Source organism: Pyrus communis, chromosome 14, assembly GCF_041283825.1.
Source record: "Pyrus communis isolate YQ-2024b chromosome 14, ASM4128382v1, whole genome shotgun sequence".
In the NCBI taxonomy this organism is placed as follows: Eukaryota; Viridiplantae; Streptophyta; class Magnoliopsida; order Rosales; family Rosaceae; genus Pyrus; species Pyrus communis.
Genome location: NC_142578.1, coordinates 22,104,472 through 22,117,823, shown reverse-complemented (window position 1 = coordinate 22,117,823; position 13,352 = coordinate 22,104,472). Strand labels below are relative to the sequence as shown.

The 13,352-nt window shown below is 39.0% G+C and overlaps 1 protein-coding gene across 1 annotated transcript; it reads left to right on the top strand.

The window, feature by feature from the left end:
* Window positions 1-10,649: 10,649 nt before the first annotated feature.
* On the top strand, window positions 10,650-12,401 carry LOC137712109 (uncharacterized). Its single transcript, XM_068451252.2, has 2 exons — window positions 10,650-11,918; window positions 12,336-12,401. The coding sequence occupies exons 1-2, from the start codon at window positions 10,650-10,652 to the stop codon at window positions 12,399-12,401; spliced, it is 1,335 nt and encodes a 444-aa protein (XP_068307353.2).
* Window positions 12,402-13,352: the final 951 nt, after the last annotated feature.

Below are 13,352 nucleotides of genomic sequence, written 5' to 3'. Positions count from 1 at the left end.
AGAGATTATCACTTCCGTCCCCAACTTTTTACTGATCTCTGTCTACTTCGTCTAATTATTTAAATTTTGCTTTTTGGTCCATTGTTGGTTTTTAACACATTTTGTAATTGTGAAACAAGTATTGGATTGATTGTAGCAAGTGGGATTTTTTTTTGTTAACGTTAATCAGACCCAGACCTTTGTGTCGATGGAAGTCATTGCTGCTGGGTTTGCTAGTGGGATTTTAGTTTGCGCTGACAGATGTACATAATTTCCTTTATTGTGTTTTGTTTTGCTTTTTACCAAGATGAATGCTGGATTTGGAGCCTCAAGAAGTGAGAGAGCACAAAAGCCAATAGCTTGGTAAGTATTCTTTTTATTCTTAGCTTTTTTTGCTAAGTAGAGGCTTTCTTTTCCTGAGAAAAACCCTGAATCCATTCAATTTCAAACCCTAAATCCATTCATTGAAAACCAAAATATAAGAATTAGTTGTTGAAATTTGTAAAGGGGTTGTGATGGCGGCAAGTAGTAATAGGGTGATTTGGTTCAACAAGAAAGTGGTCGATCCCTTCCTCGAAATTCTCCGCAGGCACCCTTTGTTATCTCTCTCTCTTTCTTATTTTGTTTTTCTATTTCAAATTCACACATTTTCGTTTTTCTTTTTTGTTTGATTGATTGATAATGGTCCAACAATTTTTTTCCTAAAAAGTCATGCTTCATTGGTACTTTTATTTGGCGGTTGCTGAGAAAGATAGAAAGTTCTAAAATTTGACTTGGATTTTTGAAGGGGTGCAGAACTTAAGTTGTTGGCCTTCTCTGCAGCTATTGGCCTTACCATTGGATTATTTCCAATATGCATTACGTATATATTGCTCAGGTTTTCTGGGAAATCTAATACTGTTTGTGAATTATGGTTGTATATTCATTGTTGGTTTAACTTCTTCACCTTAGTTAGTAAAGTTGAGAGGGACAACCAAGTCCTCAGGTCTCTCTCTCTGTGCATGCATGTATGCATACATAATGTATGTATGTATGTGGTTGTACCATACTTGACCAATCCTAAAACTACTAAGCACCGGTCAACGTTATATCGCCAAGGACCCACAAGAGTTTCCCTTTAACCAAGAGGCCAATCAGAATGCGACACATGTCAATGTCAAAGGCCAATCACAGTGCGACACGTGTCAACATTAGAGGCTAATCACAACACGACACTTGACACTTGTCAAAGTCGAAATAAAGCTAGAAACTTTATTCTATAAAAGGAGATCATTCTCCCACAATAATCCCTAATGTCATTTGTACTAAATTATTCACTAGAACTTACTAAAGAGAGCTTGAATCTATGTATTTGTGTAAACCCTTCACAATTAATGAGAACTCCTCTACTTCGTGGACGTAGCCAATCTAGGTGAACCACGTATATCTTGTGTTTGTTTCCCTATCTCTGCCCGTTTACATACTTATCCACACTAGTGACCAGAGCAATCTAGCGAAAGTCACAAAAACTTGACACTTTATGTTGTACCAAAGTCCTCACTAATTTTGTGTATCAACATTTGGTGTCGTCTGTAGGAAGTACTCTTATTCTTACTCTCTCCCGCTTTGTCAAGCTGGTTTCCACCATTCGTACACTCTCTTTTGACTAGGCATCCCTCTCCAACATGGGGAGTGAAGGGAGCCACAACATGTAAAACGAGACACCCCTCTCGTGCCTAGTGCAAAGCAACGAAAGAAAGAATGAAATAAGTGTGCTCTTCAGGCTCAAGTCGATAAGCTGGAGGCTAAGAACAACAAGATAACGATGAAGAATAAGATCCTCCAAGAGCAGTATGAGAAGGTATTCGAGATGCTCCACGAGGCTAGGCATACTCAAACACATGAGCTCATCACCCCTGTGGACGTCAACCATCGTCTGGGTGCCCCCCAACACAGAGGGTCACCGGTCTTCAACATGGAAATTCCTGATGAGGAGCAAGCTACTCATCAATGTGTTAATCAACATGAAACTTCTCTCAACCCAGCTGCTTCGACTCGAAACAGGAGAAGTGGAGGAAAGCACCTCCTCGCAAAGGGAGTAGAATGATCAAAAGCTGTTTATCGCGACTGTCGGGACTTCCTGAGGCAATGTCGAAAGAACCCTATCTACATAAGTTCAAAGATCAATGATCCAAGGGTTTCTGAAAGACTTGGTTCCCTACCAAGTCTCATGCTAGCTACCAATCTAAGGAAGAAGTTACAGGTCTTAGAAGAACATGAAGGTATAAGGGACTCGGAGGTATTTCGACAAGCATGCCCTCGAAGCCAGTACGGTAAATCCAAGGAAAAACCACATACCTTCGATCAAACTTCCATACTTCCAAAAGGCAACTGAGATTTACGGAAGAATGCTTCAGCAGTACATTACTCCATTCAGGACCCCCTTGTCCTACAGCTCATTGAGGAAGTAAACAAGTTGAAGGCTGAGCGTCAGGCCTAGATACCTAACTGGAACCAACCCAGGCCTTGCCGTTTTACAAGAAGGATCCTCGACATCCCCCTCTAAGTGAAGACAAAGCAAAAGCTTGGCTTATAACTCTATACTAGAAGGGAGGACCCGATTAAACATCTTAACCTCTTTGAGTCCACCATGGCATACCAGATGCACACCGATGAAGAATGATGCCTTCTCTTCCCCTCCACCCTCTCTGGTGGAGCTCTAAACTGGTATTGCTGTCTTCCACCTGAGACGGTAGACTCATTTGAGGAATTGAGGAAACTGTTTGTCTCTCAACACATCTTCCAGACCGATCATTTGCATTCTATAGATGACTTGTACACTATTCGCCAGAAGCCGAATGAATCATTACTAAAGTATGCCAGTCGCTTTAACCATAAGTATTTTCGCTGTGCTGAGGCAAATGACAAGATTGCCCTCAAGGCTGCCTACGTGACTATTTCTTCAAGTACATGATCAATGCCAACACCTGGAAGACTTACTCTAAGGTGATGGCACAGGCTTACAACCATGCCTCCACCGGATTCTTACAGCCGGTCAAGCTTTTTCTTCATGCACGTAGAATAGTTATGCGCAAGCATGTGCAACTATTTATTCTCGAGCTTGAGCCCTCTGATCTCCTGTTTGAGACTTGCTACCTCAACCGCCAATGATTCAACTTGGCGGGTTCGAGCAAATAGGCGTTGGTCCATATTAGACACAGAACCCGCATACTGAACAGTAAGAGCCAGAGAATCCTTAACAGCCAACTCATCGGACCGTTTGGAAAGTATTATGTTATCTTTGGGAGTGAGAAGATTCTTGGCCACCACTGCAGCAGTCATGTCATTCTTCATCACAGAGTCCCTAACGGTAAGAAGACCAGTAGGGGATAGGAAGGATGAGCGCCATATGTTGTCTTGAAGAGACATGGCTGCCTCGTCCACAACATTCAAGTCAAAACGACGGTTGGATGGGCCATACATTTTCAAAAATGATGAAGGAAAAATGAGGTCCAATAAATCTTAGAGGTACAAAAATAAGGGGGAAATTTCTACAAGCAGTAAATTTCTGAACATCTTAAACACAATCAGTGCCCCTATAAAAACAAGGACAACATGGCTGCTTGTCCAAAATTCGAAGAGGCACCACTCTCTGAATTTTGAGAGCCAGGTTTCCCTGGATAAAATTCGTCGACAATCTTCACACACAACATCAACTTCTTAGATACCACAGTTAACTTTGTCAAAGATTTCTAACAAAGTTAAGATGCATGAATTTTGTAGTTCCAACTACCCTACTATTACCCACAAAGGCAAAGGAATAACACCACTTGCTAAGTGGGAAATCCTTATATGTGTCGACTTCCATCTTCCATGGCAAAGCAAACTTGTAAGAATGCCTAATTTTTCCCCATCTCCAAAGAATGCATCTTCAAAAGATCTGCTTGTTCAAAAATCGAAGAGGCAACACTCTCCGAATTTCGAGATCCAAATCTTCAACAAAGCTGTTTGTTCAAAATACTCAGCTTTTTTTTCCCTTGGATAATACCTCTGTAATCAAGTCACGCCAGAGCAATAGTATCTCATATCATCAAGGTCAACAGCAAGAGCATCCCATATCATGCTTTTTCCCTGTCTTTTCCTTTGCCCTTGCTCTTACCTACAAGACAAGGAGAAAGAAAGCAATCGGTCGAAACTTGAAATTAAACTTCCAATCTGGAACTGATTGCCTGGAACCTTGCCTAGTTACTTACCTAGCATTGCTCTCGAGTACTCATCCTCAATTGTTGTCAAGGTCACAAATTCCTTCGGAAAATACCTTAGAACAGTTGATACGATATTAGCTCTTTACACTGAAGCTGCCAAGCATGGATGAGTTACTGAGAAGTAATGTTCAGAAGGACCATTCAAATGCAAAGGTTGCACACTACTTCTACTATGTAAAGATTGAAGCAGAAGGTTCAATGATGAGCCCGAACAGGTCACTATAGCACGACGCCCTTCCTGCAGAACCGCATAATCCAGACAGATGACTCTAAGTCAAATCCAAGCTCGGCATCACTACCCTATCCGAAAAGCTTGAGAAGCTTCAACAACCTTTCGCTGGCATCGTCACCGAAGAGCAAACCCTCGCTATACCATATCCACTATTTTGTCAAGAGCAAAAGTATCCTATATCATAAGGGTCGAATGTACTCTAGATTTGATGGACTTGTTTTGACCCTTAAATTCTTAAGTCGACCTGCTCCTTTGGAGGAAACCAGAAAACCCTCCAACCCAGTTCAAGAATAAGTCTGTCGAAAGTCAACAAGTATAACAAAACACGTGCCGATTCATCCATTACTTCTTCAAAAGCAAAAGTATCTTATATCATCTCTTCTCCATGTCCTTTTCTTTGTCCTTGTTGCTATCTGCAAGACAAGGAGAAGGAGAACAATCAGCTGGAACCCGAAATCAAACTTTCAATCTGAGATTGATTGCTTGGAATTCTGATTGCTTACCTTGTTTATCACCTCTTTCGGCAAATCTCCTAGCTCACCGACTTGGGAGACTCCTAATATATGGTTTGTATAGCACTTGACTAAACCCGAAACTACAAGTAAGTTTCAAGTGAAAATGATACATTACCTTGTGCGTCAACATCAGCTAAAAATACCACTTCTGGATGGAGGACAAATAATTCCAGAGAAGATGCCATATCTGCTTATGGGACAGAGGTAAGTGAAAACGATACCACACTTCGGTACTTAGAAGTTTTGTGATTACTCAACAGCTTGGATCTTGCAAGTCCCCAACTGAGGAGCTTCCCTCACTCGAGAACTTAGAGGAGCACTGTTTGTACCATACTTGACCAATTCTGAAACTACTGAGCACCGGTCAACGTTATTCCGTCAAGGACCCACAAGAGTTTCCCTCTAACCAAGAGGCCAATCACAATGCAACACATGTCAATGTCAGAGGTCAATCACAACACGACACGTGTCAACATCAAAGGTCAATCATAGCACGACACATGTCAAAGTTGAAATAAAGCTAGAAACTTTCTTCTATAAAAGGAGATCATTCTCCCACAATAATCCCTAATGTCATTTGTACTAAATCATTCACTAGAACTCATTAAAGGTCTACTCCGTGGACGTCACCAATCTAGGTGAACCATGTATATCTTGTGTTTGTTCCCCTATCTCTACCCGTTTACATACTTATCCATACTAGTGACCGGAGCAATCTAGCGAAGGTCACAAAAACTTGACACTTTCTGTTGTACCAAAGTCCTCACAGCTGATTTTGCGCATCAACAGTATGTATGTGGATGTGATGATTGTTTAATTGTATAAACTAGGGATTCAGGCAATAGGATTGTTTATCATGTTTAGCAATTAAATGGAAAAAAAGGTTGACTCAAATTAACTTCGCAACAATTTGTTTTGTCCTGATTGAAATTGAATTGGTTGAAATATGTATAATTGGTTTGGTTGTGTATTCGATTTATTGACGAGGCATGCATTGTATTCAAATTGCTTATTCGTAGAAAAATTTGATGAGTTTTGTGGAGCTGCGGATTATGTTATGCAGCGTAATCCGTTAAATGTGATTGGACATGATTAGAAGAATATGTTATACAGTAATGTTTGAGAAAGGAATAATGGGTCATAGGCTCATAGCTAGCTGAGAGTATTGTCGAATATAATTTTAGGTAAGTGCTCAAATTGTGAGAAAGATTAGTGTACATTGCTTTTTGTGGTTATGAAGTATTGAGGGGAAGATTGATAATTTTGGAGCTTAACATTCTAGAGTTAGCAAATGAGACTTCTATCTAGGAAATTTAAACTCCCGTGAATCCGTGATCTCAGGTTTACATACAATAGGACTAATGGAATGGACTTCATAGTTGTATATCTATGCCATCATTACACTGGGAAATAGGACTTTAAATTCGCTGCTCTAAATTTGATGGTCTTCCAGATTAGTGTTATTATTATGTTCTGCCCCTTTTGGATCATGAAAGCTGTTGGGCATTGGGGAAGAGTCATAGTCACAAGTCGAAATGAAGATATAGCAAAAATGATGGTCAGGGAGGAAAATATACATCACATTCTGCCCCTTTGGGATCATGAAAGTTGCTGGGCGATATTCATGTTGTGCCTTGGCTGATTATCTTCACCAACATACAAACCCACAGTTGAATAGTTTAAAATACAAGAAATAAAGACACCGAGATATTTACGAGGTTCGGCAAAAACCTGTCTACGTCCTCGGAGAGATATTGCTCTTCACTATGAGAAAAACAGTACAAGTTACACATGAGTTAAATCGACATAACCCAATCCCATATCCCTTGTACACCCACTCACAGAATTTTCCCAAGAGCCTCACTCTACCCCAAGAGTTCTTTCACAAGAGACCTTTCACTCTAGCTCTCTTGATTTCTCTCACCCGTGCCCATGGTAGAGCCAAATGCTCTCACCATCTCTTTGGATGCTTTTCCTCTTTCAAACCTTCTCCCTCGGCAAGCATTTAAATAAAAATCAGCCCCTTTTCTTCTCCTCCTTTCTTCCACCCGAAAGCCAAATAATTATGGCTTTGAAAAAGCCACAAAACAAGGAACAAATCAAGCCACAAAACAAGGAAACATAATCCTCATCATGATGTTCCCTCATCAATATTGTTTTGTTTCCTAGCCTAATTTGGCCACTATCCAACAATTCAAAGATGCAGTTGGTCGGATTCCGTCCAATCCCTCAAACTTGGAAGATCTGACATATAATGAAAGCTTCAAGGCGATATTCAAGGACGCTGTTGAGAATATTCAAATTCCATCCAGTCTCTCAAACTTGGAAGATCTGAAATTGGGAAGTCAAAGAAAAATGTGGGGTACTTGATTTTTACCAATTGTATTTACTTTTCAAATCATTTAGAGTCTAATTAATTCATTTGAAAACATTGTTGATCTGCATTGTTTCTCAGATCACAACTTTGATTTTGTTAAATACGTTTGTAATGTTTATAAATATGACTTATAACCAACGTTGAAAAACATTGCCGGCAACTTCAAACAAGGCACCAAGAAAGCCTTAGTTTTGAAAGAAATCAAAATGTCTCATTGAGACAGATATTGAATTGAGTCGTAGCAAATAATTCAAGTAAGCGATAAACTGATATATCTTTGAACTAGCTAGATTGAAGTGTTTAACCCTGTTTTATATGTTGCAGGGACAGGGTAGGGGTGGTTTGAACTGCGGGATGGGTTCTTCCTAATCATACTTAACTTCAGAAGATGATTGTCATCTGTACTAGCATACTAAAATTATCTGTGCATTCTGTGTGCTAAACTGCATCCTACCTTGCATTCATAGAACATTCATGTTAAAATCATTGAGCATCTTTTTGGTTTCATTTGTGAATAAACCAGTATTATTTCAAATTTCAAATTTTCATTTCATTGACATAAATTAAAGATTATCCTTGAGAACAAAAGAAGTATATGGTACCTGTATAATTAGACTCCTCCTCTTGGGATTTTGTTTGTTTATGTGAAGCATGTCGACAAGTGCGCATATGCAATCTTGCTGTTAAAAGGCATTTCTTTGTCAATGTTTAATCCGAGCTCTAATTCCAGTGAAATCTTGCTCTTTAAGACCATTGGAGGAACTGTCGTACACCCTGATCAACCAACCCTCCAAGGCCAAAGACTTCCTCTCCATAGCAACGGTGACCATGAGAAGAAGATGGCTACTCAAATCTAAAAGTTACTTAAGGGTCTTATTTACATCGGGCAAGCTTTCACCATACTCAAGAATTTTGAAAAAAGTGCAATTGATCTTTTCAAAATTCTCCTACAACCACAACAGTCTCAACCAACCCTTGGATAGTCCAACACAATCAACCAACATCCATGACTCACGGGCTAAGAATTTTCAACAATACAAACTTAGGGTGCTCAATGACATAATCATGAAACCAAAGATCCTGATTCTGGCAAAAAATGTTGTTGAACAAGGCCACTTCTTCATTGCTGACCGGCATTGACAAAGAGCTTGAACAATTGCCCGAATTACATTTCAACATGGTGTTTTCCACCAACTTGGCTTTTAAAGATTTTCTAAATGTTTATGACAGTTTTGATGTTACTACAAAGTTGTGCTCCTTGCGTTTTGCGGTGTTTCTTGCAAATGAAGTTATAAAAAAAAAGCATTTGGTGCAGAACTCCAGGTTCTTTTGTTTTCTGGTTTCTACAAAGCACATTAACTGTTTGTATCTAATATCTTCTCACCAGCAGAAATTAACTGATCTTTAATCCCCTTGAGTCTGAGCATGAACTTGTCCACAGAATCTTCTCCTTTCTGTGCAGTGTGAAATTCTGTCTTCAGTTGATTCACACGAACCATTGTTACTGATGCAAATCTTTCTTGTAGGCAGTTCCAGGCTTCTTGTGAACTCTTTCATCCAATGACATGCTCCATAGCATCATCGGAAAGAGTAGCAAAAGCAAAAGAGTTTATGTGCATTGTAGAAACCAGAAAACAAAAGAACCTGATGGTGGTCGAAATCTTAACCCAAATCACAAAAAAGTACAAATCTTGCTCCAAGAAGTTAAAAGAACCCAGAGGAAGACCGGCATTGAGGACTGTCCCGCGAGTGATACCATGATAACAGAAGTGAACAATTGCAAAGAATGTAACAATGTTGCAGAGAAAGTAACAAGCAAAGAAGAAAGAAGAACAACTCTTGAGAGAAAGAGAGAAAATGTAAATTGTATTTCTGTATTGCTTAGTCGAATGACCAGAGTTATTACACTGTTTATATAGCCACACATGACTTACACTCTAAGATACCTGTTTTAACAGAACTAACTACCTAACAAACTTCTGATAACAGTGTTAACACACTAACAGCTACTAACAGCTTTCTTAACAGACTTAACAGTCACTTAACAGCTTACATCATTCATCCTAAAAGGTAAAACCCTTCCCGCATTTGTAAGTTACCAAATGGGTAAAACTAATTAGCCCCTGCCAAGCAAGCAGCGGATGACTAGATCAATTACTAATTAAAGAAACTGGACCTTTCAACTAGTTAAATTATCAAGCTTGATTAAATTATCAACACCTTTCAATACTTAAATTATCAGCAATGATCTGCTAAGTTATGATCATGTAGAGATGAGATAGAGTTTTGCACTAACATTGATGTGCTAAGCTATCGGCAATGGTTTTCGGATTTGTGCCTTGCAGCCGTAGGCAGTTTAACACACTGAACACTCATATCGAAGTTGCGCAATGATACAACTGAAGCGGGCGACTGCTTTACTTCCATAGACAAAGCAAGGGATGCCTCTCTCTTTAGTAATGCCTGTGTGGAAGGACATCCAGGCTTTGTTCCTTTGACTTGACGGGATGTTTATGAGCCTAATATTTGAATGCAAACGAAGATTGCATAGGTCAAATTAGAAGGACATTTTTTTATAACCGTAGACAAAACCTTTGCTAAAACTGCTGCACATACGACACTTAAACACGTTATCAATAGAAGGTGCCTTTGGTTGCAAGAGTAGCAAGTGCCAATATTTGCGTCCGAGCATCCATTGCAGAAAACTGGCCTATTGTTTTCATTTTTCTGCTCTAATTCCTTAAACATCAATGGATGCTTGTGACTGAAATGTTTAATCTCCATGTCCTCTCCGTATACCCGGTAATGCAAAGCCCTCCAGCTAGCCCAAACGGTGAGGTTGGGTGGGGTAATGAGTTAGGATTAAGGTGAGTCCAGGGTCGAATCCCTACAATTTTAAAACCCCTCGTATGAAAGCAGGAAAAAGAGGGTATCTTTGTATATTTTCAAGAGAATCAATCATCTCCGGGAAAACGAATGATTCTTGACGTTCTCTTTATACTTTTCCTGTGCTAACCTTGTCCTTGATGTTGATGTGCCAAGCATTTAGCAGCATAAAAAATAAATTAAGTGCAGCAGTTTGAATAATAATACTAATATTATTATTGAATGAATGCAGCAGATTGTCAGCTTATCAAGCATTGGACTGTATGTGCCGGCCAAATACTGCTTGAAAATAGTCCAATCGGTCAAGGACTTGGGAACTTCAGTTGCGGATATTTCAAGAAATTGTTGAGACCCGCAAAAACTTAAATTTAACGAAGAGAAAAGCACTTTTTCGAGAAGCATAAGCAGTGGAAATAATGCAAAATCAGAAGCTGAAGTTTCATCACTTTAGCCATGAACATCCATTGGAGCTTACAAATTATTCACCTTCCAAACAGAACAAAATCTGTGCAGGGTGCAAGCTCATGATACAGTCCGGTAAGGACTACTACAGCTGCCCAACCTGCCCATTTTTATTGCACCAAGTATGCTACAACATGCCCCGCAAGATGCGTCATCCGGCACATCCAAGCCACTACTTGAACCTCCATCCTTCTCCTCCTTCAAGCACCAAAGGGGCCTTGAATTGTCGGGCTTGTCGAATTCATGTCGTGGGGTTTTACTATGATTGTGCCGATTGTGGCTTTTACTATCATAGCTTGTGCTCGGGCCTGCCCTTCTCCATTAAAACTTCATCGCACCCTCATGCATTGAAATTATCATTTTCTCCACCGTTCGATTTGAGCTGTGATCTCTGCAATGAGCCTGGTTATGATCAATGGCTGTATAGGTGTCACATTTGTGAGTTTGATTCTCATATTTCTTGTGCCATTTGTAATATGCAACCAGGTCTTGAACCTACCCAAAATCCAATTCCCCCACTGCCCGCCAACGGGTTTACAAGGCAGAGCAGCTATTCTTCAGGAGCTTCTTTCGGGATCAATGAGGCAGAAAATTACAACAGTGAAGGCAATGAACTCTTGCATTTGGTAAGACAGATAGTTTTTAAGGGTAACATTAAGAGCATTGGTGACAAAAAGGTTTCAAGTGCAGCAGTCACCGGCTGGGATAAGAGATTAATTTCTCCGAAACAAGAGTTCAACGTTACAACTAGCAAACTTGGAAATGGTGGATCACATCAAACGGATGCAGACATGGCCATCACTTCTTTGAATTCAAAAGATACAGCAACTTCGGTTTCTGAAGACATTACTTTGACTCCAAGTTATCAATTCAGCGATGCATATTTTTCAATAGATTTGGCGAAGTCTTACACATCTCATGGTCAGAAAATTCAAGCAAACAGGGAAGGTCCAAACCAAGGAACATTAAGCTACACCGACAGTACTATTCCCCCCAACAAGGTTTTGAGCAGCGCCAAACCAGCAAAGCAACCCAGTTATGTTAATGTATCAGGTACTAATTATTCCAATAAAATTGGACCGGAAAATAAGCTGAATGAAGCATTCTTGACTCGAAATGACACTCTTACAAGGAAGGAAGCAGGCCCAAAGGAGATGAAGAGAAAAGCTAGTGATACCATGGGGAGCTCGGACACTGGAAATCAGAGTACTAAATCAGATATGGTAAGTGATACCGAATTTCATACCATCAATTGATCCTTATTTATGTGTCTGCAAAATGAAGAATCTGTTTATCACACTCATTATTATCACTTATCATCTGTAGATAGTACATGAATCTCCAAATTAAGTCTTCTTTCTCGAAACTGTAAAAATAGTAAAAGAGGATTTTTGTTTATAACTTGATTGACTATTGGTTCAGAATCTGTCACATAAATACCAAATTTTTAGTATGATTTTCATTTTTTTTCTCTTTTTGCTTTGAAATAATTAGAGGAGAGTATTATTTATCTTGTTCCTTGTCCATCAAGAAATTTGGTTTAGAGTTTGACATTAGGAGTTAGCCATAGAAATTCCTATTCCTTAATAAACCCATGGTCACAGAAGAGAGTTATATAACTTATGTTATTATGTTTGCAGGATAGTAACAGCCCTTCCTGTTGGCTGAGTTGCTGCAATACGGGCTACGAAAGAGGTAGGGATTAGAGTGTTCAGGAGGCCAGAAGCATAAGAAAACTGATCAGTTACCGAAAAGTATTTCTGAGTGTGATTTTACATGTTGAGAATTCATATCATAGTTCCAATAATTTTTGTACAAGAGCTACAAAAAACGAATTGTGAGGATCCCGATTCGATTTCAATTCAAATGTTTGTTTATTGTTTCAAGAGCATGCATGAGTTGAAAAACCCTCTTCTTTCCCAGTAATAATGATTAACGGTTGCAGTATAAGACTCAGTTACTCATGAATCATGATGCAGAAACCAATAACCAAAAGCAAACCAATGCGAACACAAGATAATTGCAGCTGTCATCACATACTAATATCGTTGTTATTTGTTAACATCAGAAGTGATTAACACTACGCTTAATGTCAAATTCTTCATTCTATTCCTCCTGTTAATTGTCTCCCTCCCAGCCTACATTTTAAAACTGTATGTATCACTACCAAAGTCTCGGGCAAGATATTGTCCACTTTAAGCCAACTTTAAGTTAGAATATGTACATATAAGCTATGTAATCTTCCTCACAAAGCGATGCTGGATTGGTTAGAATTCAACGTTGTATCACAATGTGTCAAGATTTCATAAAAATGGATTGAGTGTCCCACTACTAATAATTACACATATATTGTTCCTAATTTAATTACTTGTGCAATCTAATAAGTGTGCAATATTATCACAAAAGTATAACTAAAAACATAATGATTTGATATAAGTTGTATATTATTTTTTAAATTACCGCAATTGGTATGTATATATCACTAAAGCCATCAGGTCTACTAACTCAATGGTAGATATTAGAGAAGTGCATTTAGCCATCCAATGTGGTCAATGGTAGTCAAGATATTAATATATAAAACTTATTAGTTGGATGTTCATGTTGTTAATTAGGTACAAACAAAAGCTATTATAATAAGCAACACATTGTACGTACTA

Excerpts from the sequence above, each read along its gene's own strand:
- LOC137712109 (XM_068451252.2), top strand. The coding sequence starts at position 10,650 with ATGCAAAATCAGAAGCTGAAGTTTCATCACTTTAGCCATGAACATCCA. Across the intron at positions 11,919-12,335 it reads AGAGTACTAAATCAGATATG|GATAGTAACAGCCCTTCCTG; the intron begins GTAAGTGATACC and ends TTATGTTTGCAG.